Below are 27,813 nucleotides of genomic sequence, written 5' to 3' on the forward strand. Positions count from 1 at the left end.
ATTATCGAGAAGATAGGGTGGGGCCGCTGTTTCCTAAATTTCACATCAAAGCATTATTCCTAGAATAGTGGCTTCCACACTTCACATTTTAAAAGGCTCTGTACATATCTGCAGACATGTAAACAACCTTTTATATAACAGTCAAGATGAAAATAGGAGCTGTTTCTTTAATTCGTATGACACGATTTAAAAGAAACGCTTTAATATTCTATTCAACCATTTCTTCCCCTTTTTCTCTTTCTTGCTGGTTCTGAAAAGTAAAAGCAGCCATAAATATGCAGAATGTGGAGAGCTGACTTTTCCGATATCTAATAAAAACCTTGGGGAGTAATTGAAATAACTTGGTGTGGGCAGTCAGGTTACACGCTGCATAATATCAAAAGAAAATGTACAGCAAGGAAAAGCATCAGAAAATAAAAAGAGGAGCTGGAGAATAAAAGCAGGACATTAGATAACGGGTAACTATGCAAAACTAAAAATATCCTCTTATAATTCCGTTCTTAGAAGATCTGATGAGACATGTATTCAGAGAAGCAATAATTCGAGACAAGGCGAACATTTGTATAATTCTGAAGAATGCAAATCGAAGAAAGCAAAATCTCCCCTTCTCTTGAGCTTCCATTCACTGCACAGACAAAAGCTGGGACTTTGCACTGAACTCACTGTGCATTTCTTTGTGATGAGTCTCTCCTCCTACTTCCCTTCGCCCTTTGCTGTGGACAGCCTGGGTTTTAAAGGAGTTTGTATAGTTAAGGCAGCAGAACACACAAGGGGAACTGGCTAGCCTTGGTTGCTGGGGGTACTCTTTGGAGCATCTCACTCTGGTCATCATGAGTTTGTCAAAAGATTGCCGTATTTTAGGTGGGATGTTGACTATTTGGGTCTTGAGATAGATAGAAATGTTGACTCTGAAGTCACACATAAGGAGGACAATTAAAGCATGCATGTCTGAAGAGTCAGACTGCTCATCCTACTACCTCAACTGCATACCTTTATCCAATTACTCTTTCTAGACTCAATTTATATATATGAAACATTTCAGAAAAGTAGAGTTGAAGGGAAGAAAGAAAGCAACCACTCAAAATGTCTCAATGATTCTTGGGTTTGTCTTACTGATCTTTCTTCTTAGATATAGTTCTTCCCTATTTTCTTTTAAAAATATGATAAAAATTGAACTATAATATCCAATTTATAGTCTAATTTTCCTTAGTCTATATTTTATCTTTTTTATTTAAAAAAAAAATAGATGATTAGTCCTAATGTCCTAGAGCTGCATAATATTCCAGAAAATGAGCTTCTGTTGTTTTTCCAGTCTATATTAAAAACAAGTTTCAATTGCATTACGGGCAATTTGAGTCTCTCACAACAGCAGAGAAGTGAAGTAAGAGCTTGTATCTGTGGGATTTACAAGCAAGTCCCTTGTGCATTGTTTACTCTTTACTAGATGTGTTCACACATAGAGCAAGGCTAACTTTTCTCTATAGACCACTGAAGATTGCAGGCAGGAAAGAGGCCTGACCTTCATTGGTGTCTGAGTAGAGTTATACAGGGTGGGCAGAAGTTACTGTCATGTAACTTTCTATCTCTGTGACCTGGGACAAGGCTTTTGACTTGTCCATGTCTCCTCTTTCTAAGTTGTAGCAATGTGGATAGCCTCATATTTTTCTCATTCTGAGAAAAATGTTTTAACATATTGGGAAATTGAGTTGAGTGCTGTAGTCAAAGTGTACATTAGAAGTTTTCTTTCCCATCTCTACTATAATACTCCCAGAGTGACTGCACTCAATGATATCTTAGCTCTGAGAAAATACAATAATGCTTGCTGACAGTGTTTATTGTGTACAGGATTAACAGAAATCTACATAAAGATACATACTTAAAGTGAAATATGTTTCTCAATACTTGGTGGGAGTTCAGTAAATGCCAGCTACTATTAAATGGTTAAAACACCATTGTCTTCTTAGAGTGGTAGGGCATTCATTCCACATAGAGTACTTATTTTTAGAAATATAGAATTTTTAAGTAACACATTCAGTTAAAACCCATACTTCTTGGACAATTTCTGCATATCTTTAATCAGTGAAAGATGGTAACTCGTAAGCATTAGCCAGGCTGTGGCTTATTAAGCAGGAATCTTATGAGCCTCTTAAACCAGTATGGAGGGCAGATTCACACGAATAAAGTTTAAAACTCTGACCTCTGAAGAAATGTGGGAGAATGCTCTACTGAGCAGAGTCAGACTTTTGCAGTGACCTTAACTTGCCCTTGTTTAAGTAAGCTGTTGGAAGGGAGACTTCATTGTGTTCTGGTTGTCTAATGCTAATTTTTGCAGTAATTCCCAAATAAAGTCAGTTTTTACAGGTGACAGCGTAAATGACAGGCTACGCACCATTTTTTGAGATACTCTGGTAGTCTCTGTGATTGCAATGATTTCTTTTTCTCAAAAGACGGTAAATGGATTTTTCTTCAATTCTGAAACAAACACATGAGTATATATTTAATATCAAGATAACTCAATATTGTCAGTTTCTTTATGCTGTGAATGTATTGTTGGGTGAACAATTGTTGGGTACTCTCATATTGGAAGGGTATTGTTGCTATCGAAGTTTTGTTTTTGCAAGGGTTTCTGCAAAGTCACATTTTTCTAATTTTTCCACCAAGAATGGTTGCTGCAATTTTACAGCAGCCACTCATCTTTACCGTTCTCTTATTTGGAAGTGGAAGACACTCCTTTTCTAGGCTCCTGTGATGCTGTGGAAGATGCTCTTGCCTAGGGCTCTGATCTCTTCTGTACATGTGTGTGTTGCAGAGCTTGAAGTATTTGTGTCCTCATGGAATGATGATTCCATTTCCTGCTTCCCTGTGCCTAGACTGTCTGACTAATCCCTGGATAATACAAGTGAACTAGAAGTGTGAAGTGGTGTTTCCAGTAATCTTTATTGGGGAACATTCGGAAGGCAACACCTGTTATTTTTTTCTTAACTCCCTACCTGTAGTCTGCTGCCCAGAATAAGGACACTACTATTTTGGACAGTGTAGTCAAAGATCCACCTTAGAAAGGTGTAAGCTGGAGGACCCTGTGTCCCTGAGGAGACTAGGTAGAGTAGAACTTCAATACTCGTCCTAAATGGCATGTCTCTGAGCTTTTCTGTGCAAGAAAAGCAAACTCAATTTTTATCTTATTCAAGCCATATGTTAAATCTCTCCCACTTGGAGCCGAATCTAATATTAATGGACACATAGCTTGGAGACAAATTTGATACCAGTATTGGTTTATAATTATAAAAATGTTAAGCAATTTTCTTGGCTCCCTTTTGTACTATCTTTGATTTTCTATTTTATTTTGCCAAGATTTTAATTTAATTTGAATGTAATTTCATGTTATGTTGCCTATATTTTTATAGACTTCCTAAAATCCTTTTTGAAACAAGACTATATATAAACTAATGAATGATAATTTAACTCATAAATATTCCATTACTCTTAAAATACGTTTCCATTTTCATAAATTTGTGTTTAACATTCATGCATACAATCATTCTTCTTTCCAAGCATTATGAAAATTAAACTCATTGGATTACAGTACTTGATAAGTGTCTCAATTCATTCAGGAAGGTAAATATGGAACATGTTGGGTTTTCAGGATGCATTGAAAATAGCATTCAAGAAGACCTACAGATAATTCTTCTTGAATTATTCAAAAGAAGAGGAGGAGGAAGAGGAGGAGAAGAAGGAAAAGGAAATAAAAAATAAAAAATAAAAAATAAACAGATCATGAAGCCAGTTTCATGCTAATACTAAAACCATGTAAAGACACTATCCCTTTCCCCCTCGTCACCCCCACTCCCCCCAAAAAAACCTCTCCAAACTACAGGACAGCATATCTGATAAATATTGATTCAACAATGCTCAATAGAAACCTGCAAATTGAATATAAACATACATCAAAAAAATTCTCCATTACAACCAGGTTGGTTTTATCCTTGAGATGCAGGAATACTACACACCATACTAAAGTCAATAAATGTAGTAGACCACAAAGGCCTTTGACAAAATTCAACATGTTTTCATGATAAAAAAAAAAAAAAAAAACCCTAGAGAGAGTAGGACTGGAGGGAATAGTCCTCAACATAATAAGATATATATGAGAAACCTACAGCCAACTTTATCTTTAATGGTGAAAACTTAAAGCAATCCTTCTGAAATTAGAAAAGAGAGGACTGTCCATTATTCTAGTCTCTTTCAATATTGTGCTTGATGCTCTAGATGGAACAAAGGACGAGTGAAGAAAACCTAAGGAAGACAAATAGGAGAAGTCAAACTTATATCTTTGGTTGTGAGCCTACCTTTTAATGGCTGAGGGGGGAATTCAAGGGAGGGGAGGTGGTAGTCAGGGGTAGGTGGGGGTACACCCTCATAGAAGCAGGAGGAGGGGGGATGGAATAAGGGGTTCCTGAGTAGTGGGGGGAGTGGGGTAAGGGGATAAAATCTAAAATGTAAATATAATATCCAATAAAAAAAGAAAAAAAGGAGAAGTCAAACTATCCCTATTTGTAGAAAATATGATATTATTCCTAAGAGATCACCAAAATATTACCAGGAAGCTTCTACAAAATGATATACAATCTCTTTAACATGGCAGGTCACAGAATCAACTTGCACAAATTGACAGCTTTTCTATTCCAACAAACATACAGAGAAGGAGAACATAGACACACTCTTAATCACAACAGCCTAAAGGAAAAGAACGTATCTATGAATGAACCTAATAGAAAAGGCAAAAAACCTCTACAATAACAACTGCAATTTTCTAAAGAAAGAGATAGAGAAAGACACTAGCAAATAGAAAGATATCCCATCCTCATGGATTGGTTGAATTAATATGAAAATGATCATGCTACCAAAGTTAATTTATTAATTTAATTTAATGCCAATCAAAATTTCAATTTCATTCTTTATAGAAAGAGAGAAAATTATACTAAAATTATATGGAACCACAAAAGACCCTAGATAGATAAAATAGTCAAGAGAAAAGAGCAATGCTAGAGGGTTTACCATGCCATATCTCAAGATCTATTACAGGGCCATTATATATATAAAATAATATAGTTCTGGCACCAAAACAAACATGTTGACCAGTAAATTAAAACCAAAAACCCAAACACAAGTACACATAACTACAGGCACTTAGTATTTCACTATGATGTCAAAAATATAACTGGAGAAAAGACAGCATCTTCAGCAAATGGTGCTGGGGAAACTGTATGTTCACATGTACCAAAATAAAATGAATGAAAGAAAGACTATTTATCACATTGTACAAAAATTAACTCTAAGTGGATCAAATCCTAAATGTGAAATCTGAAACATTGAAACTCTTAGGAGAAAAGCATAGACAGTACCCTATAGGAGACAGGTATAGGAAAAGACTTTCTGACTAGAAACCCATTTACTCAGTAATTGATGCCAGCAACTGACAAATAAACCTTATAAAACTAAAAAGCTTCTGGACAGCCAAATTAACAGTCAACTGAGGGAAAAAGAAACCTATAGTATTGGATAGAAATTACTAGCTATACATTGGACAGAGAATTAATATTCAGAATATATAAAGAATTCAAAAAACAAAGAGAAAATAAAACAAAAAATAACCAACCAATCAAATCTAAATGACCCATTCAAAAACTGGGCTTGAACTTTAAACAGAAAGTTTTGAAAAAAAAAAAAGACATGAACATGTCTGAAAAATATTTTTTTAAAATTTCATTGTTTTTAGCAATTAGAGAAATGCAACTCAAAGCGCCACTGAGAGTTCATCTTACCCCAGTCAGAATAGCAAAGACCAACCAAACAACAGCCAGTAATGCTCGAAAAGGTGTAGTCCCCTAGTGAGAGAACCCTCACTCACTGTGGATGTGGCTGCAACTGGAAATCAATGTTAGGAACTTTTAAAAGGAACAGAAAACCCAACCTACTACATAACACAGCTATACCACTCCTAGCATACTCCTAGGGGGCTTGACATCCTACTCTACAGATGCTTGCTTAGCCATGTTCATTGCTCATCTGTTAACAATAACTTAGAAATGAGAACAATTGAAATGTCCTCCAGTGTTCTTCAATTGCTGAATAGATAATGAAAATGTGGCATATATACACACCAGAGTACTATTGATTTTTAAAGAAAACTGGAATTTTCAGATAAATGGATGAAACTAGAAAAAAATCATATTACATGAGATGACCCAGAAAGACAAACATTGCATGTTCTCGCTAATTTGTGGCAGTATATATGCTGGAGTAACTGCAGAATCCTGAGCATTATAAGGGGACCATGCATAGGGGGAGAACACTAGAGAGGGGAATAACAAGGTACATGTGATTTGAAGGAGGAACTGGGAAAAATGGGGACAGCACTTTTGTTAGAGAAGGGGAGAGAGATGAATACAGAGGAAGGGTAAAGTAGCAGTAAAGGTATCTAATATAAGTCATAAGGAATCATATTACTATCTAACTAAAATTAGAAATAACATTTGTAATTCTGTTTCTAGCCATACATATATAGTTTAAATGAACTATAGTGGGTTGACAATTCTCCCCACTAAAGTGATGGAGGTTACCTAATAAAATCCAAATACCAGGGATAAGAAGTTCTCTTTTGGGTTATTTGTCAAGGTTATACAAGAAACTCTGAAAATATTATAGGTTATTACTGTTGCCTTTGGTTGCCTCCCAGACATAGAAGTTAAGTCTTGATTGTTGAAGACACATACTTTCTAGACATGGGACCCAGGTGACCTGAGCTGGATCTGATTTTAAGTTTCCTTCCTGAAGACCAGCTTTTGTGGTATCAGATGTTCCCATATAAGCTTCCAAGTGAAGGAATCAACCAATACTCCTACCCAGCTATGATGCCTATGAACCACAACAGTGGCTAGCATGACAGGATAACCCCAATGGCACAGTAGTGGCATGCATAACTTGGTGGTAACCATAGCTCTTTAAAGTTTCTTAAGGTCTTTTCAACATGAGGGACACCATGCCTGGTACTGAACCTAACCAACTACACAGTATAAGAAGTCAAAGATCTTGGAAAAGAGCCAATAATCTCCACTGCACTAAAATAGCACAACTTCTATGTTCTAAATGTTTATCCTTATACTCACAGATACTTTTCACCCTCATCAAAGAATGTTGCATCCATTTTCAACAGATGGAGATGACTATAGAAAGCCACAACTGATCACAATGAAGAGAACAAGAGTTCATGTGGTACTCGGTCTCTACTGATACATCTGTAACCCAATTCCTGTACCTAAGGCTCAGGGAACAGTGTAGAAAAGGGAGTAGAAAGATTTTAAGTGTCAGAGGAACAGGAAATTTGCTGTGAGACAATGTCTCTTAGAAATGACAGAGAGGCTACCCTTAGGCAGCCTCATCAACATGGCAGCCTAGACAAGTCCTGATCATCAATGACACAGATGAACAGGCTAACATGGCTGGAAGAAATCTCATGGGACCTTAACCCTAGACAAAGAACTACAGACATCTCGGTAATGCTGAGGTAAAGATAAATGGTCTTCCTCAGTGAAGTTCCCTAATGGGTAAACCAATAACAAGTGGTCAGTCATGAGATCATATGGATGCAGGTAGCATTATACAGACAGAATGGGTTGTATTTATGTACTTAGGTTTGCATGTGATAATAATTAAAGAAAAAGAGACCATGAATTTGAAAGAGAACAAGGTTGGATACCCTGCAGGGGTTTTCAGGAGGAAAGAAATGGGGGAAAATGATGTAATTATAATTTTAAAAAATTATTATCAAAAAGTCTATGAAAGGGGCCCTAGAGAAGAAAAGGAGAGGGAAATGCGGTTGTAGTTGGTTATGTAAATGAGGTGTTGGTTATGTAAATGAGGTGTTTTGGATTGTCCTCCCCAGTTTGGTGAGTCACATTGAGTACTCAAAGTCACCAGTACATGAAAAAAAAATGGACTGCTCCAAGTGAGGATGCTTCGATCCCGCTTGGGAGGGAGGAGAAACCAGAGGGCAGAGAGGGGGAGGGAAATGCGTAGGAGAGAAGAGGGGAAGGGGCAGGGGAAAAGGGGGACATGATTAGATATGTGGGGGGGACGACAACCAGGAGCGAAGCTCTGAGGAACAGCAGAGTGAATATATACAACCTTGAGAGATAGGAGGTGGGATGACCCTCTAGAATGTACCAGAGACCTGGGAGGTGAAAGAATCTCAAGACTCAAAGGGAGGGACCTCAGATGAAACAAATGTCCAACAGTGGGGGAAGGAACTTGCAGAATCCACCTCCAGTAGAAAGATAGGGCATTAAGTGGAGGGATGTGGTTGCCATTCCACAGTCAAAACTCTGACCCAGAATTGTTCCTGTCTAAAAAAAACTGCAGGGATGAAAATGGAGAAGGGACTGAGGGAAAGAAGGTCCAGTGACTGGCCCAACTTGGGATCCATCTCAAGGGCAGGCTCCAAGGTCTGACACTATTACTAATACTATGGTGAGCTTACAGGAACCTAGCATGGCTGTCCACTGAGAGGCCCAACAAATAGCTAACTGCAACAGAAGCAGATAGTTATACCCAACCAACGGACTGAATTTGGGGTTGAATTAGGGGAAGAAGTTGAGAAGGAGGGTAACCCCATAGGAAGACCAGCAGTCTCAATTAACCTGGACCCCTGAGATCTCTCCGAAATGAGATAGCACAGTTGGCCACCTGTGTAGAGTTAAGTGATTATAAGTGCTGGATTTTCAGTCAATGCCAATATTTCTGCTTGTAGCTTTTACCTTTCTTTTTGCCGCCACTTGAATACATAATCCTCTACTCCTGAGAGGAGTTTTGTTTTAGAGGGTAAACTTTGGTTGCTGGCCAACAGTCCCCCTCAACAGCTTGGGATGCAGCACTCCGGAATCTGCCATGAGTTTCCTATTTGTTGTGTTTCTTTCTGGCTGCCTACAGTCTCTGGCTGTTGACTCTTCCTGGCCTCTTTGTCCTTATGGATGAATTCATTTACTGTTCTTGGTGTAAAGCTTCTTGGGGAGAGAAGCAAGTGCTTGTTTCCGAGCTGCTCGCTCATCCAGAAGCCTGAAATGAAGCCTGTGATGAATACTGTGTGGTTTATGCCCTGTGCCTTGACTACTTTATTATATTTTGTGAAAACATATGGGAAGTGGACATTAGATGTGAGTTCAATGCTAAAATAATTTCACGGTCAATAAAGAGTGCTTATTTTCTCTGGGAAAGTAATTGTTACCAACATTTAGTCATAAATATATTTTTAATAATTCTAAAAATGAAATTTATGTACTGAAATATTGTTTTGTTCATGGCATGCTCAGCTCGTGGAGACTAAATAACATGGCTATTAATCTTAGAGATACAGTCATTTGCACTGTTCATTATTAGAATACAGATATCTTTGCCAATCACTGATAGATTCATTAACATTGTTGACTAAAAGCAGCACCTGTAATTTTGGGATTAAAGTCTTGACACTACATCCTGGGAGTAGTTAAATAACCAGCAGTACTATCCTCTTTCTTAGCCATTCCAAAAAAGTAATTTTCCTCATAAATTTTAGAAATTGAATTTCCTGGAATTTTGACAGATTTGAGGGTGGTGAAAGCAATTTTCTGAAATGCCTAGAAGTTAAGATTGCTGACAGGGGAGTTTTCTTTATGCAGGGAGAGCTGAACTATAATTTGAGAAAACTAACTAGGGTGCTAACCATGATGAGGCCAGACTACAAAGCCTGTTCTCATCTCAAAACTCTCATTTTGTTCTGGGATGTTCAAGTGGATTTGAGCACGCTGGTGTGAGCTTTTGTTCCGTTCTTTTTCTTTTATTGTACTACAAAACCAAGGGTAGCGGACTAGTAGAAGAGGTGATTGCTTCATGCCTGCATTTTGGTGGTGTCCCACATTTGGTCTACTGCCTGCAGTACTGACTGGCATTCTCCACTCCAGAAGCAGGTATGGAAAGGTGCATCAGGATGATTTCCCAGTATTATCAGCTCCATGTACTGGACAGCAGGCAGTGCAGGCTTTATAGAGTCCTATTTTGGATTCTAGCACTAAGTTAAGAATAGATACACGCAGAACAGAATGATTTCTAGTTGCTTTTCTCAACATTGCTCAAGTAGCAAAATTACTTCTCCAAGAGACTTCCAGGAGCCCACATTCCACTGAAGTCAAACATACCCTCCTCCCCACTTTAACTCTATTCCCTGGGGACTCTACCTCTTGGTGCAATCCCAGGGTCCCTCTAGCTTTTCTCATGGACCCTTCAAGCTCTCCTTTCTAGCCTATGTTATTCCTTCTTGTCAGTTTCCAACCCACAGAAATGCTTCCCACTATGGATTCCCAGTGGCAACAATGGATTGAGACACAGATGAGCACCTTAATTAGCCCACATCAGAGAAGCTTCTTCGTTAGATAAAAATTAACGGAGACCCACAAGACAATGTACAGAGAGTGAAACACTTTGGAGCACTCAGTTCCAAAAGGATGCCTTCATCAAGCTCTTCCTGTCAAGGCTCAGGGATCTATAGAGAAGAGGAGGTGAGAAGATTTTAAGAGCAAGAGGTGATGGACGACTCCAAGGAATGTGTCTCCAGACAGAACAGGACTGATACACATATAAACTTAAAGAAATTGTGGAGGCACACTCAAGACTTGCACCGGTTCAAGACAGATGGGGTACTTAAGTATTGATACTTAAGTATCAATTGCTAGGAAAATCAATTTTCTCCAACCGAGTGTCACTTGGTATATCAGCCATGCTCCAGGGTAGCCCCAATGCCCAGGGCTAAACAAACTCAATGGTATGTTTGTAAGCATTTTGTTTCTTTTTTTTCTTTTTTCTTTCTTTTGTCTTACTGGTCTGTGGCCTGTTAAATTTGCTTTTCAGTTCAATGATTTTTTTTGTATTTTTTTTTAATTTTTGAGAAAGAGAAGGAATAAAAATATATAATTGTGTGAGTCAGGTGGTTGGGAGAATCTGAGAGGAGCTGAAGGAGAGAAAATCATGATCAAAATATATTGTATGAAACATCGTAATGGAGAAAAAATCAAGCAAAACAACGTAAACTCAAGAATGAACCTCAAGAATAATGTAGATAAAAGTACAGATTTATGTATGAAAATGATCTTGTGTTGCCTTAAAATAGAACTACTTAGGGAAAGGGAAGGGCACTTTCCAAAAGTGTTAGTTGTTCTTCAGAGCTCTTCATGATAAATCAAATGAGCTGAGCTTCAAGCAACAGCCACCTACCGTGCCTGGTAAACTTTCTTATGCAGTAGTTAGTTTAGAGAAATTCATATATGAGGACAGCATCTATGTCCCCTCCTGACTCTCTCTATTCCAACTCCTCTGTGGCCCCTACCTTTCCCTCATGAATTCAGGGTCTCTTCATTATTTATTATTGTTACATATATATATGCAACAAACTATATATACCATATATGTCACATATGCTGTTATTATGACATATATATAATGTTATATTATAACATATAATATATATTATATATAGCAATATATTATATAATATAATACAATACATATTCACACACACATATATACATATAACATACTGAGTCCATTTGCATTGCTGGTCTGTACATGTATGTGTCCATCAGTGAGCATTGGACAACCTACATGAGAGCTCATCCTGGAGAAAACGGATTTTTCCTCTCTTGGCAGCCAGTCATCACTTTTAGCTTTTTATCTAAGGGTAGAACTATTTAGACATTTCCATTTATGAAAATTTCATAATTTTCATAATTAGTTGTTAGGCTTTATAGCTGGATAAAACCACAAGCTATGCATTATCCAATAAACCCCTAGTCACAGGCATGGGAAACCTCCCACAGTGTTGTTGAGCAGAGGAATACAAGAGTGTCCCATAACAAATAAGCTATTGCCATTGCCCTTGGTTGCTTCCCAGAGCTTGAGAGTAAACCCTATTGTTGAAGACATCACTCACTTTAAACACAGACTTGGATGAACTGAGCTGAGACTGAAGCCTCATAGGGAGAAGGAACTCCACAGCTACCAAGACACAGGTAGTCTTGGGCCATTTTTTATTCTTTCTACAAACAAAAATAGTTTGGATGTAAATTTTGAGATCATATTAAATTAAATCATGGGGAATAAGTCCCAGCGATGATAGAGAAGGCTAGGAATAGGCTGTGGAAGAGATAAAGAGCAATGTTGGATGTGAAGGCCAGGGCAGAAGAGTGGATTAGGATAAAACTGGACAAGTTAGAGACCATGCTGGCTGTATTGAGGAAGGGGCTTCTCTACCAGGTAACTTTTTGGGGAAAGGGTGGATTGTGTACTATCGTATGTGGATGGAGGTCAGGCCAGGGGGAGACTAAGGAAAATGAATGAGAGGTCTTTACAAATTCTTTTCTTTTGATACTATTCACATCTCAGAATCCTCACTTTACTTGCTGAATCACAGAGCCATTAAAATTAAGCCTCGGAGTGGGGTTGATGTGGACAGATGACCTGTTGAGTATTCAGAGACTGGCAATAGGCTAATTAATTCTGCAGAGGAAGAGAGGTGACTACAGAGATGAGGTTCTGGGGTTCAGACAGGAGAAAATCAGCAGGATACACAGAGTTTGTACATGGGAATAGACTTTATGGGCCTTATATTCAATATTCATGAGCTGCTGGACTCAGAAAGACAGCATGTCTATTAGATTAATCTCCCAGGAACATTTCTTCCTCTTGTACTGTTCTGTGAGTTGGGGAAATTACAATTCTCATCAACCTGGCTTTAACAATTTAAACAATTTATTCTACTGTGTTTGAGGGATCGCTAAAATATAAACACTGAGAGAATTAACAGTGTGGGTGCTTACGAATCTCAGCTATGACAGAAAAGATTGTTTTAATCTAGCACTGTCTCTTAGAGGATGTTCCATGGAGCATCAGTTTCTTTCTTTCTTTCTTTTTTTTTTTATTTACACTTCAGATGCCATCCCCTTCCCCCATTCCCCCCCCCTTAGAAAACCCCTATCCTATGCCCCCTTTTCCTTTTGCATTTATACATTTTTTTAAATAATGTTAATCATAAGCGTTATAAGTTTGGAATTGTTCAATCAGAGGTGTAACCCACTGACCGACCTAGATATAACAACTATCTTTGACTGGTGGAGATACATGAATATCTGCCTCCCTGTCTCCCCCCTCTTTCTCTCTTTCATCACCTAGCTTCTCCTATCCTTCTTCTCCTCCTCTTCTTACTCCTTTTCTTCCTCTCAGTACTCCTCCTACCTTAGCTCCTCCTACACATCACCCTTCCTGTTAAAATGAAACTTTTCTCTCAAAATACAATTAGAGCATAATTATGCCAATTTGTACCAGTGAGGTACAAGATAGTCCTAATACCCAGTCCATCATTTTGTTGACTAACCAGCACCTCTGTCATCTATCCTAACTAAAACATTTAGTTCTGAACCTGGCTTTAGGATGAATGTCAGCTGACGACCATCCACTCAAATCTTTTCTCTTACGGTAAATAGCTATAAGTTTTCAACCCCGTCAGAAATCCAGAATGACTGAGTTAACTATAATTGTGGGAAGCACAAAGCATAGCTTCTAAAACTTAGCCAATTTATAGAGACCTCTGAACACCTGAAAAGCCCCTATACTACCGAACGTTGGAGCATCAAATCTTCAGCCTTCTGGCCCAGAATCATCTGACAGACCTTGGTGATGCAGGATTATTAAGAACTGATTACTCTGTCTAGGCAGATATAATCAGTCGACTATTCTGCATGTGTGTCCTTTTCTGGACAGTAATTTGTCTGTAGATGGAGAGAGGCAATTCTTGCCTAGTGGCTGTTACCACACAACTGGAGTAACTCCAAGGATGGAGCATCAGTTTCTTAAGAAGACTATTTCTCTTAAACTCACAGTCCTACATTGTTGCACGTAAATGTATTTAGGAAATGTCTTATAACAGCAGCAAAGACAGACTAATAGACTATGTTGATTTTTAAAATATACAAAGGTCTTCAGCATGTTTAATGCCTCATAGTCAATGAATATGTTTCTCTTTATTTAAACTAGCATTCCCAAAGCTTGCTTGAATTATGAAGATTTTTAGAAAATGCATATAATGTTTAACAAAGAAAGCAAATAGCCAGTTGAAGAGATATCCTACAGAATGAGAGAAAAATCTTTGCTATGTATGCACATCAGAGTATTAACATTCATAATATACAAAGACCTCAAAAATTAAATACCGAAAGGTTAAACAATCTAATAAAAAAGGGGGCTAATGAAATGAGCAGATAGTTATCAAAAGGTGAAGTACAATGGTCAGCAAAGACTTGAAAGAGTGTTCAACCTCACTAGCCATAAAAGTAATGCAAAATAAAAAGAGCTATGAGATTCTATATCATCTTTGTCACAAAAGAAACTGCAGAATTTTCAATCCTAAATAAGATGTGTCTACTAAACCATCTCCTCCCGAGTTTAAGGGATCATTGTGGAAAGTGGAAAGATTGTAAAATTCACAGGAAACAGTATCCTCTAGACACAACAGGTCAGTGGTGCATGTGCACTCACATCATTTTGACAGCATACATGTGCTCTGCCCAAGCTCATGTAGAGAGGTAAGCAGGAAGTTCTATCCACAGTTGTGTGTGTGTGTGTGTGTGTGTGTGTGTGTGTGTATTTAAAGAGCATAGCTCTTTTGATCACACTCCAGTGGAAGGCCATATATCCAAGTATATATAGTCAGCACAAATTAAGTCAATCCCAGAACAGATACTGTATGTTTTCTTTTATTATAGGTCCTGGACATCATAAATACATAAAATTATGTAAATACTGATGACATAAAATCTGTCTGGGAGCAAAGATGAGGAATGGAAGAGGGGAGAAGAAGGAGAGTAGGTGTGGTATGTGGTGCTGTGCTTAAAGTACATCACGTATTTGCATGGTAATTGCCTTATACAACTCTGCATAACAAAGAAGAAACTATAAATATCACTTTAAAAAATGAAATTGCAGGCCTTTAATTCCAGCATTCAGAAGGTGGAGGCAAGTGTATTTTCATGAGTTCAAGGCCAGTCTGGTCTACACAGCAAGTTCTAGGATAGGCATGGCTACATAATAAGACCTTGTGTCAAAAAAAAAAAAAAATGCATGTAATAACCTTTGTCATCTAGTAGAATTAGTATTTCATAGAACAGTTTTTGAAGAAAATTGGTGGATTTTGTATTTGAACATTGGGATACTTTAAAAGTCTCATCCTTTTCGCTCGCTATAAGAATCCCATTAGAGAATTTGGAGGATGCTAATTTATTTTGATCACTGTGGCCTGAAAAGCAGAGCATTCTCTATAGAAGTTCACAGAGAGGCTTAATTTGTCTGATATTGACCAGATTCACCCCGTAACAAATATGCCCTTTCCTTTACCCTTTCTAGTTGGCCATTGAATTAGTAATTGTCCTTTAAACTCATTTCCTCACATTTGCTGATAACTATTCTCCTACTGTTGGCTGAAAGCTGCTAATTCTTACCCAACATTGCTTATAGGATACACTTGGAAGTCCAGGGGTTAAAGAGATGCTGATTGACTTTGGTACAGCTCTCATTATGCAGCTGGTGATTCAATTGAGCCTGTTTATGCTCCTCTTCCCTTGCCCCATCATTTTGCCTGAAATGCTAATTCCTGCAAATCTGGTTTGATTTGGACAATCTAAGAAAATGCATACGAAGGAGCTTTGTGACTATAAAGCATGCTACAAACGTAAAGGGATATAATGAACTAGGTTGGCAAGTCTTTTCAAGATTTGTTTTCATAATTATTTTAAATTATGTGCATGTGTGTATGTCTATGTGTAAGTATGTACATGTGAGTGCTGGTGTCTCCAGAGTCCAGAAAAGGTCATTGGACTCTTTCGAACTGGAGTTAGAGGCAGTCATGAACTGCCAAATACTGGGTATGGGAATTAATGTTAGGTCTTCTGCAAAAGCATTCAGCACTATTAACACGAATCCAGCTCTCTATCCCTTGGTTGGGATTGCTTTTGCTGAGTACCCACTATATGGCATACGTTGTTTCAGGCGCTAAGGCTACAAAATGGAGTAGTGTGATTTCAGCCTTTGAGATGCTCAGTCTGGGTAGAGGGCAGGTGGGCTTGAAGATAATGAGTAGACAGCTATGGTAAGCCAGACTTACCAGATGCTGGCACTGAGCATACAAATCTTTGTGTACATTTTTAAGGTGGCAGTACACAAAGTTCACTCTGTAGGATTATTGAGGAGAATAAAGCTTTGAAAACAAGTCGAATGTCCACAAGAGAAAAGAACCTTACTATAAAACACTATGTACTATTTGAAACGATCAAAGAGGTGCAATGTACTGTTAAAGTAAAAACTACTTTTAGTACATTATATACAACATATCATTTGTGGAGAAATTCTTACAACACACTTATGTAAGTATAAATGTCACTTCAATGGGAATGATCCAGTGGAATAGGAAGAGGCTACCTGGGGGTGGTGCATGGAGGGGGTAACCAGTTGGGATGAAGGTGGGGCAGATGTTTATGGAAATATGCTCAAGCTCCCTCATAATCAAGAGATTGAAAATCAGAACAATAATGAAATATTGTTAGATTGGAAGAACATTAAAAACAAGAACAAAAACCAAATAAACAAAAACAAAAAACCAACCAAGCAAACAAAACACAAAACAAAAAAACCCAATATACTGTATTGTCAAATGTGTGAAATCATGTTCTCTCACACAGCTGGGAGAATATTAATTGATAAAGCCCAATTTGGAAAGCTCATGAAGTTAATAATGCATATAGTTTGATTCAACAATTTTCCCTATAGGACTCTTTGTGTGCATTTGTAAGGTGGCAGTACAGAATGTTCACTGCAGTATTATTAAAGATAATACAACTTTGAAAATAACATGGATGTTCACAGAGAAAGGAACCTTACTATAAAACACTATGTACTATTAGGACAGATTAAGGAGGTGCAATGGATTGTTAAAGTAAAACACTACTTTTAGTATATTATATACAACCTATCATTTGTGGAGAAATTGTGACAACACACTTACTTAATTAAGTATAAATGTCAGCATGGGAATACTTAGAAAGCATCTGGGTGGAATTGCATTACACTGATCTCAGTACTTTCTTCTGGGAGGAGGTAAAATTCTTCATGCATATTCACACATGAAGGGGGACTTTCATTTTTTTACTCTCAGTAACTTTTTGTAAATCAAAATTGTATCATATTCTGGGTAATTAAATGAAATTTATAAATAAGTAGAGGGTGGGGGAAGTCATTGCAGGTGAAAGTATTTGCAGGATATGGTAGGGACAATCACTTCAGCTGGAGCCACTTCCCAGCTGGTCCCTTGGTGTGCCTGGATTCTGTCCTTCTTGCCTTTGTTAGCGTTTCATTCCTAGCTGTGCCCTTCTTTCTAATTTTTAGATCATCCTATCACTACAAGAATGCCACAGAATTTCTATAAAAAGAAAGCCTTCCTAGTTTACGATTCCCCCTCCAGCTCTTACTCACTTTGTTATGTAGCAAAACTCAATCCACTTGTGTTCAGGAGCATCTCCTGGCCTATCATTCATGAGCACTGGCTGATGGATGGCCAGGTCCTAGAAGCACCTTCTTTACCTAAGGCCCTCTAAATTCCTTTCTAGTCCCGTGAGCTGTCCCTGCTCAGTATTCTGCTCCTAGATCATCTCCTGCTCCTGTGGGTGGTCTTAACCTCCTTCCTCGCTGCTTCTTTGTTTCCCCTCCTGCCTTGGAGCAGAGTTCTCCAAGTTTTGAGATCAGAATCACTTACACTCTTAAAATCATTGAGGATCCTAACAGAGTCATTCATTGGTATGCATTAGACGGGTCACTATTTGTGAGGATATGTGAATGAACATTTACTTATTAATTATGTTTAAATAACAATAATGAATCCACTATATGTTGGCATAACTTCTATTTGTTTTATATGTTTGCAAATGTCTTTTCTGGCTAGCTTGGTAGAAAATAGCTTGGAGTCATTGCTTCCAGCTGTCCCTTGCTATCCAGACGTTATAAGCTGTTGTTTGTGGAAGTGTATGGAGAAATTCTGGCCTGGTGTATGTGCAGCTGGGAAGTGGAGTTGCATTTTAATATGCATTTTAGAAAATTATGGATAAACATTTTGAATTTTACATCAACACTTAGTAAGTGGTAGTTTCTTACAGATTGGTCAAGTGAATTGTGTAATCTGAAATTACATTAGTGATTCTTCTTTACCATATCCCATTAAAATGCTTTGGCCTACTTTGTAGTTTTAATGATCTTTTATCCTGTTAAGATTTTATACATTATATCATGGTTATCTGGAAAAACTATTGACTCACTGAGTTATAAAATATTATAAATACTAGTACATTTCATGATATCTTTGAGAAATTTTACTTTTTAATATTGTCATATATCTCATTAGATAAAATCTAAATATTAGGACTCAGTCAAGTTCATAGGAGGAAATACAAATTTTCTGTAATTAAGTTTTTTTCTCTTAAGTTAAAATTTTATGACTAGCATCTAATATTGCTAGGTATTTTTCTTGAAGTGACCTGCTTGTTTATTTAGTTTCAATAAAATATTTATCATATATCAAAGTTTTAAAAACATAGTTCATTATATAGTCATTTTTGTTTTTTAAAAAGTTTTGTTTTCTTTTTGGAACAAGATTTCTCTATATAGCTCCAACTGGCCTGGAACTCACTACAGGCTGGCCTTGAATACATAGAATTCACTTATCTCTGATTCCTAAACACTGGGATTAAAGACAAGTACCACACACCCAGGAATACACAGTTTGTTTGTTTGTTTGTTTTTTTTTTTTGTTTTAAAGAAATGGGGTTCTATGAAAAATAACTTCAGCTCTCAGCTTACTTACATGGGTGCTTTCCTTTTATACACTAACATCCTGTTAATACTTCCTTATGCAGTAGAGTAGAAGTTGTCACCCATATTTGTATTTTTACCGGATTAAATGATGAAGTCATAAAATAGCACTGCAGTTTTGCTGCTTCACAGGTGGTCTTGTTTTTGTGTTTGAGACTTGCTCTCATGTATCTCAGAATAGCAAAGATGACTTTTCCCTTCTAAACTCTTGAGCATTGAAATTACAGGTGTGCACCACCATGCCGAGTTTATGTGGTACAGGAAATCAAACCCAGGGCTAGGCAAGCTTCTTACCAACCAAGCCAAATCTCCAGCCCCATAGGTGACATTTTTATGGGAAAATGAGACCCTTGTGTCATAAGCTGGGAAGTTCAGGATAAAGAACACAATGGCTGTGGATGTAATTGGTTGGTGCAGGGTTCACCCTCACATGTTGCTGGTTTTTATCTCCCATTGCTGTTGGTTGTAGCATCAGTACAAGGGCTGCATGGCAGAGGCAAATTCTGTCTAAGACTTGTGAAAATAGGCTGTCCCTTGTGGCCCCTCTAAGAGGTCCTAGCAACCACAGGCCACGGTTGGAGAATTGCTGCTTCTGAAACATGCCCTTCAGTAACACACAACGCAAATGGCCAGCTCCATCGATAATCACTTGTTTAAACATATGAGCGTAACAATGACAGGGCTAATCATTTGCAATGGTATCACATGCAATTTGTGAATAATAGACTTAATAAGGTTATTAAACCCATTAGTGTTTAGTGCCTACCTGTCTTTTTTTTTTTTTTTTAACATGAAATTAGGTTAACAAATCTTAGTTGTAAATCCCTACTCTCCAATTTTCTGCCCCAAGTGACCGGGTTCAGAGTGAAGCATCGTTTTTCACAATTGCCCTTTCCATTAATGTCTGTGGGATGGAGAGAATAGATAACCTTTAACCCTAAGATTCTAGGACACCTCTCATTAAAAAATGTCCTTGGATGGCATGATTTTGCCACTTGTAACAATGGCTTTCTCTGTTTCTTTCTAAGCATTTACTGTGTCTCTAGTTTAATATACTAAACTTAAGGTGGAAGCGGGGGGGGGGGGTCAACATTTAAAGAAGACAACTCAGTCTGGTTTGATTCTTTATACTGACCTCATTCTTTGTGATGGAGTCTTGCTATGTTCTTAAGTGTGCCATCCTTCTGCTTCCATCCTCCCAGTGCTGGGTTTAAGGGTGTCTGCCACTGCCATCACACCTATTCTGTGGCCTTTATTCTTACCACTCTAGCTTGAGTCTGATACTTGCTAATTGATTTTGTCTTTAAAATTTTATGACTTTTGTAAATTCTTATGGCTAATTTTAGTTCCTCGGTGTGTGTGTGAGTTCTGAGATAAGATCTCTCACTGGAACCTGGGGTTCATTATTTAGGTTAAGTTGGCTGGCCAGTGAGCCTTAGGAATTTGCTTGCAACTGCCTTCCCCACAGAATTATAAGCACACACCACCTCACCTAGAGCTTTACGTGGATTCTGGGACTTAAATTCAATCCCTCAGGTTTGGCCATCATGCACTTTTCCCTAAGCCATCTATCTCCCTAGACTTCCTCCTAACTCCTCTCTTTTCTTTCTAGCTCTGGAGCCTACCCTACTCCACTCTTGCATTCTTATCCTCAGCTAGAAGCATTGTCATTTAGCCCTAGCCTGAAGAGTGCCACCTTTGGATAAAGGTGACTCAGATAGTCATTAATGGGTTCTGCAGGTTGTTTATTCATTTCTAAGAAAGACAAGTTTAAATCCTTCATCTCTTATGGTGGGAAGACATTGCCATAGGTGCTTAGTCATATTGAGTCTATTGTCAGGAAGCAGACAATGGACAAGAGTTGAGGTCCTGACTATAAAACTTCAGGGAGCTCCCTATGACTCACTTCTCTCAGGAAGACTCTATCTTTTAAAGGGTCCATGACCTTGTAAAACACACTATCAGCTGGTGTCCACGTGTTTAAACATATAAGTCAATGGATGACTTTCCCACTGAACAGCAAGAGACATTAAATTTAATAAAATGAATTTTTAATGCTTTTAAATAATTTGTAATGTTAGGTTTATTTTCACTTTCCATCAAGAAATAAATAGAAAAGATTTTAATAGTTTCAAAAAATATTTTTTTCTCAGTCCCCTCAACCCAGGGCTTAGAAAGCATCAAGGAAAGAGTGGGTAGAGAACGTAAGAACCAGGGGATGGGGAGGAGGAGGGCTGTGAGATGCTGGATCTGGAGGAGGGCTGTGAGATGTTGTCATCCGGCTCTTGCATGCACAGACTCAGAGCAGCCACTATTTTCTTTGTAAGAGTGGCACAAGACAGAGTCAGTTAAGATTCCAGCGGGCCCAGGGGAGAGGCCCACTAGGACCTACTCTGAGCTGAGGTGCTATTGGCAGGTAATGATGGCTGTTGTGGGAAGAAGAGAAACTCTTCTTTTGGGAAATGGCTACTGGCAGGTTGCTCATGTCCTACTTACTGGTTGACACTACAGCCATGCGCACATATATGAACAGAACTAATTAGATGCGGTGGGTTATAAAAAAGAATGAATACTTGTGACTCTCAAATAAACCTCATCAAAGTAGAAAGCATTTGCTTACTGTCATTCAGTAAATGCTGAAACAACTCTAGGCAGTTACTGTTGTTAAGAATATGGGTTCACTTATTTTCCTGTGAAAGAAGGGTATATACACCATGACAATAGTTGTGGCAGTAATGATAGGAGGATGTTTTTGTTGACATTCTTACAGCCATCCAGTATTTCACATGCAGAACTTACTGAATGTGAGCCTGTCCTTTACTTATCATAAACCCCGCCTTTGTCAAACATGGGTGTGAAAATGTTTCACACTGTTTACAACTTATCTTAAAGGACAGACTGGCTAAGACTTGAAGAAGATGTGTGTAGAGGAGAATGAGAAGACTCTTTCCTCAAGAATTGCCTGCAAAGCAGCTACAGTCCTGACATACAGCAGGCTCCTATCTCCTTATACCACTGAACTTGCATGCTGGGAGAACTTCAGTCCAACTCAGCTTTAGCACATAAAAGAGGCCAAGAGGGCAGGGTTTCCATCCTGGGTAGGAGATATAGAGGAGGATCCTGTAACAGTGAATGCAGGCTTTGCCACACTCTACTATGGGTGGGTTGGGATTTTAGATGTAGCTTTCAAATGAGAGCCCCACCCCACTAGTGGATGTTTTGGTGTTGCTTTTCATCCTAAAGATAGGATTTTTTTTTAATTGTTGCACAAAACTGCGTTTAAGTTATCTAAACTCGGGTATCTTTTTTATCTTATAAAAATATTTTTCATTTACACTTTGAATTCTACTTTCCACAACCAAGCTGCCAACTCCCACGGTTCTTTTATCCTGTTTACTTAACTAGTTCTTGAATCACAGTGGAGAACAAAGAAAAATCACATTATTCTAAGGTCAACTTCTTTCTGAATTTCTGAAGTGTGGGCCAGGGTAACAGATATTGTTAAAAGCAACACAATTAAAGGAACTCAAAATTCATAAGACTGAGGGGTCATGTTTGGGTTTTGAGGTATGTCGGGGCTATCATTTGTCTTCAGCTATGACAGACAATGTTCTGAGAGGCTAACACAGTTGACAGAGAAGGGAAGGATAGGAACCAGCTTTTCTTATGAACTGAATGCTTGTACTTTTATGAGGTATATTGTTAAGTATTATTGTTTATACTCATGCTACAAGGCCGATTGTAGATGCCAGGGAGCACATTCCTGAGGTAAGGTTGAATGGAGAACTTCATCAGGTCTGTCCTAAGTGCTCAAACTACATCTCCCACTCGTCTATACTACTTTTTCTCTTTAAATTATTTTCTTTGTGATGCTACGTATCAGACACAGTGTCTCTGCTTTCTACTGCTGTGACTAAACACTGACCAAATGCAGCTTGGGGTCCCAGTCTACTGAGGGAAGCCAAAGTTCCAGGCAGGGACCTTGAGGCAGGAACCGAAGCAGAGACTACAGAGGAATGTTGCTTACCTTTATAACCATCTGAGCTTTCTTTCTTATACAACTCAGAACCACCTACCCAGGAATGGTACTGAGCCCATGAGCCCCAACAGTGGGCTGGGACTTTCCAAGTCAATCAAGAAAATGTTCTATAGACTTGCTATAGGCAATCTTATGGAAAAATTTATCAATTGAGGTTCTCTCTTCCTAGACAACTCTAGCTTGTGTCCAGATGACAAAATATCAGCCAAGTTACTCAGGAACTTGTACATTCTAGGTAAGTTGTTTTTCTTTTTTCTACCAGAAGAGAACCTTGACCATACATTAATTTGCCTTGGATATTTTATATGTCCTTTAAACATTTTTTAAAAGATTTATTTATTTTATTTATATGAGTACACTATAGCTGTCTTCCAACACACCAGAAAAGAGAATTGAAGCCATTACAGATGGTTGTGAGCCACCCTGTGGTTGCTGGGAATTGAAGTCAGGACCTCCAGAAGAACAGCCAGTGATCTTAATTGTTGAGCCATCTCTCTAACCCCAAACATTTTTAATAATAATAATTTAAAAAAAAAAAACATCCCAAAGGCTGGAGACATTGCTCAGAAATTAAGAACACTGGTTGCTTGTCCAGAGGACCCTGGTTCAATTCCCAGCAACCATATGGCAATTCAAAACTGTTTATAACTCCAGTTCCAGGAGATCTGACACCCTCACACAAACATACATGCAAGCAAAACACCAATCCACATAAAAATTAAAAAGGAATCATCAAAAACATTTAAATAGAAGAATAGTCTTCTAGCATAGATTATCTGCAGGTATAAGTTACATGAAAGTATATAAGAAGATTGAATACTAGGGCCATCCATGAGGGGTCTATTGAATGGTGATACACACAGAGAGTGTCAGCTCCTAATGTTTCTCCTTAATGGAGGAATCTATTGTAACTGGGACTGCAAGCAGAGGATTTTCTTTTTAATGAATAGGAGTTCACCTGTTTATCATTCTAGCTGAATGACAGGGACCACAGGTGTAGCACTTAGAAACAGCTAGCGAAAAGATAGCCAGAGGCCCCACGGCTCGCAGAGGCACACGTTTAAAGCACAAGAACAGCCAGCTGTGCGGTGTGTCTTCCACTGCCTAAGAAATATGACAGACAACACATTGAGTCCCACTGAGCAAGCAGCACAAGCAGGCAGGTTTTTATAGATAACAATACTCAGAACAAGGATGACTTTCACACAAGTCACAGCTGGATGGCATTTCCAGAATGAAATGTTGCTATGGTTTTAATGTGTTCCCAGAAAGTTCATGGACTGGAAACTTAATCCCCAAATTCATTTGTTGATGGTATTTGGAGAAGGTGCTTTAGGGAGATAACTAGGGTTGGATAAAGTCACAATAATGGAGATGCTGTGGTGGAATCAGTGGTTTTATAAGAAGAGTGAAGAGAGACAAGTTAATAGGCTGCCTGGGACTAGTCACGTGATACTCTCCCTTGCCACATAAGGAGGGCCCACCGCTGAAGCTGGGGCCTTCCCCTTGACTTCCTGGACTCCTAAGTGATGAGGAATACGTATATTTTAGAAAATATGGATAAACGAGGGACTGGAATGGAGGATTAAGTGGGGAAGGGGAAGGAAGAAGGAGATAGAGAAACTACAAGGAGAAACAGCTAAAATTAAGCCAAATTATGAAGAGACGGAGCCCCAACTAGCCAGCTCATCACCACATGAAGCTCTCAGAATCAGGATTGGGTACATCTCGTTGGGTTGTTGGCCAAAAGGGTCCCAGGCAAACTGGCAAAGAACACAGGCTGTTGCCAAGATATAGTTTACTCTCCGGAAACTGACAGGAGGCCCCCATTGCTGAAGACAACATCTAGGCAGCTTGATGAACATGCAGAATTCAAGTTGGTGCCTACAGAGAACTTTCTTTTTTTAAATTTTTTTTTATTTTTATTGGATATTTTATTTACACTTCAGATGCCATCCCCTTTCCACATTCCCCCCACCTTTGAAAACCCGTATCCCATGCCCCCTTTTCCTTTTTGCACTTATACATTTTTTAAAAAAATGTTAATCAAAGGCTTTATAAGTTTGGTATTGCTCAATCAGAGGTGTAACCCACTACCCAACCTAGATATATCAACTATCTTTGACTGTTGGAGATACATGAACATCTGCCTCCCTGTCTCTTTCCGAGAGAAAGGGGGGCCTCTTTCTCTCATCACTTAGCTTCTCCTCTCCTTCTTCTCCTCCTCTTCTTACTCTATAGAGAACTTTCAGTTCTACATTCTAGAGTCTTTACTAGACAGAAGTACTTCCCACACTGCGAAGAACCAGCCTGCCTCCATTTTAAGCTTAAAGCCCATCATTTCTGTTAATGATTAAACCCCTGTTCCTCAAAAATTGGGCCATGCCCTCCGCCCTCTACATGTAACCTTAACTATAAATGGTTCTGTACTACATGTTCTAGGAATGGCAATCATAGTTTCAAAAAGTTGTTTATAACCATTTTGCAACCCTACTTCTGTTTCAAAAGGTTATATGAGCACCTATGACTACCTTATTATGACTACCTGTTGAGATTACCTTGTTTTGACCCATGTTATGGTCTGTCTGCTCTTATCATCCCACCTATTTTCCCCATTTGGAAACCTCCTACCCCTGAGTTATAAAAGCCTTGTCTTCCTTGTTAGAAGCTGACTCCCCTATTCCTGCCTATACTATTGATTTTCATATGGTTTAAATATTAACAGGACCCCCATTCCCTCTGTTGTTCGGCTTGCAGACTTGTTTCCAAAGTCTTGGCATTTGAACTTTTATTTCTCAGGTAAAATAAGATTTATGTTTCTATGGTGCAGACTGTTTTTCAAACCAACAGACCACAAAGACCTTCTGAAAACCAGGTTGACTTGACTTAAAAACAGACTTTCCAAAAGAGCTTTCCACAATAACATTAAAAACTTGTAACAGTGTGATTATGTTAAATGTTAGTCACAAAAGTTTCACTTCTGTTAAGCTTTGCTTTGTTTGCAAAAGTCATAAAGGACCTGCATAAGAATTCCTCTGCTACAGCTTGGATGCCACTTCACCCTCCTACTAAGGGGAACTGGAAGTTTGGCCTGGCCATAAAAAATAAAGTTTTTTCCTTGCAATATCTTGGTGTTAGCTCATGTTTTTTGACACTATAACATTGATCACATCCTAGGCTGACCACTCAAACTCTGGTTTAGGGAGAGAAAGACTGTGTACATAAATAAAATAGGTTGTTTTGATTGGTTGACCATAATGATTTGGGTTGGTGGTGTTTCTCCTCCAATTGTTGTGATAGACATGTACCAGTGGAGAAATGTAAACAGCAAGCTGATCACAAGCCCTTTAATCTACAATGATGTCCTGCCTGCAAGATAGTCTAGTGCAATGATGTCACAAATCTTGTGGCAGTAACCAAGCAATATCTGATTTGACTTAGGGTCCACTCCATGAGATGGACCCATACATGACACTGTTTGGACAACCAAGAAACTGAGACTTAGGGTAAAATGAAATATTACTGTTCTAAAAACAACCAACCAAACCAAAACAAACCAAAACAAAACAAATGTAGTATAATTTGTGTAGTTAGATTTAGGAAAAGCAACTGCCGGAGTGTTTGAGTTATATGTCAAAAGAGATGAGGAAACAGATTTGTACATTTTTCTGGAACTCAAGGCAGGAACCTGGAGGCAGGAACTGAAGCAGAGGTCATAGAGTAATGCTGCCTACGGGCTTACTCGTCATAGTTTGCTCAGTTTGATTTCTTCTGCCACCTGGGGCCATCTGCCCAGGGGTAGCATCTGATGCCTAGCTCCACAAATTGCTTCATTTCAGATTCTGAGTGAGTCTAGTGTTGGGGTGCCTCACAGATCTCATAGCCAACGGGGCAACAGTGTGCACAAGGTGAAGAGTGAAACTCGAGTCAGAACCATCGTAGCAGGATCTGGGTCAAGACTTCCAGAGACTGACCACCAAAGGCTGACCTCCTGGTTTACTCTTCTTCCACATTTAAGCATAGTAAGACTTTTGAAAAATGTTTTCACGTGGCAATTTTATTACAGCAAAGCTTTAGGCATAGCTACAGAGAAACTCCTTAGCAAGAGAGCAACATACCTGTGACCTTTCCAACAAGAAAGAATTCTATTCCTATTCCCTTCTAGGCAGAGCTCAGGGCTGGGATCTAGAGGAAGGATCTGTGATAAGCATAAGGACAGATTCTTTCCTTTCCTACCCTACCCACTTGTATTAGCTTTGTGACCTTGGGCAAGCTTCTTAATACGCCTACTACTTTAACTTTAGATCCTTAGCTGCAAAGTGAAATAAAATATGATAATCTCTATGGGACTCTGTATGGTGTGTGGCATATAGTTAGTTACTTCTGACTTCTCGTAAGGGTCCCTCTTTACTAACACCACTTACTAATTATTAGAAAATTTACATGGATGACAAGAACTAACTTTAAAAACAGTTAAGTTTGATAGTGAAGCACATTGAAAGGCAGCCCTGCATTTCTTATCTTCACAGCTAGGTCTTACAGAAGCATGGGTGTGTTTTCTTAAAAGTTGGTTATATTTTCTGGTTTCTTCTGTTTTGGAGACTGGGCTCCTTGCCAGGTACCTCAAGAAGTTATTGATCACGTTCACGAGCACTTTCCCACTGAGCCCAGGGGCCAAACCTACATTGGCATATCTACCTTGTGTTTTGACTGTAACTCCTGTGTCGGATCTACCTTGTTACAGTAATTGACTTCTGGAAATGACACAACTCCTACGGTCTCCATGT

At 38.6% G+C, this 27,813-nt stretch overlaps 1 protein-coding gene across 2 annotated transcripts in view; it reads right to left on the bottom strand.

Moving 5' to 3' along the window:
- Aoah (acyloxyacyl hydrolase) overlaps nucleotides 1-27,813 on the bottom strand; it is a 204,380-nt gene that overhangs the window by 43,550 nt on the left and 133,017 nt on the right. For both annotated transcript variants that reach the window (XM_076939320.1, XM_034510444.2), the window contains one exon: nucleotides 2,390-2,472. In XM_076939320.1, coding sequence (XP_076795435.1) covers nucleotides 2,390-2,472 — 83 coding nt within the window. The remainder of the gene's footprint in view (nucleotides 1-2,389; nucleotides 2,473-27,813) is intronic.

Source organism: Arvicanthis niloticus, chromosome 8 (assembly GCF_011762505.2).
Source record: "Arvicanthis niloticus isolate mArvNil1 chromosome 8, mArvNil1.pat.X, whole genome shotgun sequence".
In the NCBI taxonomy this organism is placed as follows: Eukaryota; Metazoa; Chordata; class Mammalia; order Rodentia; family Muridae; genus Arvicanthis; species Arvicanthis niloticus.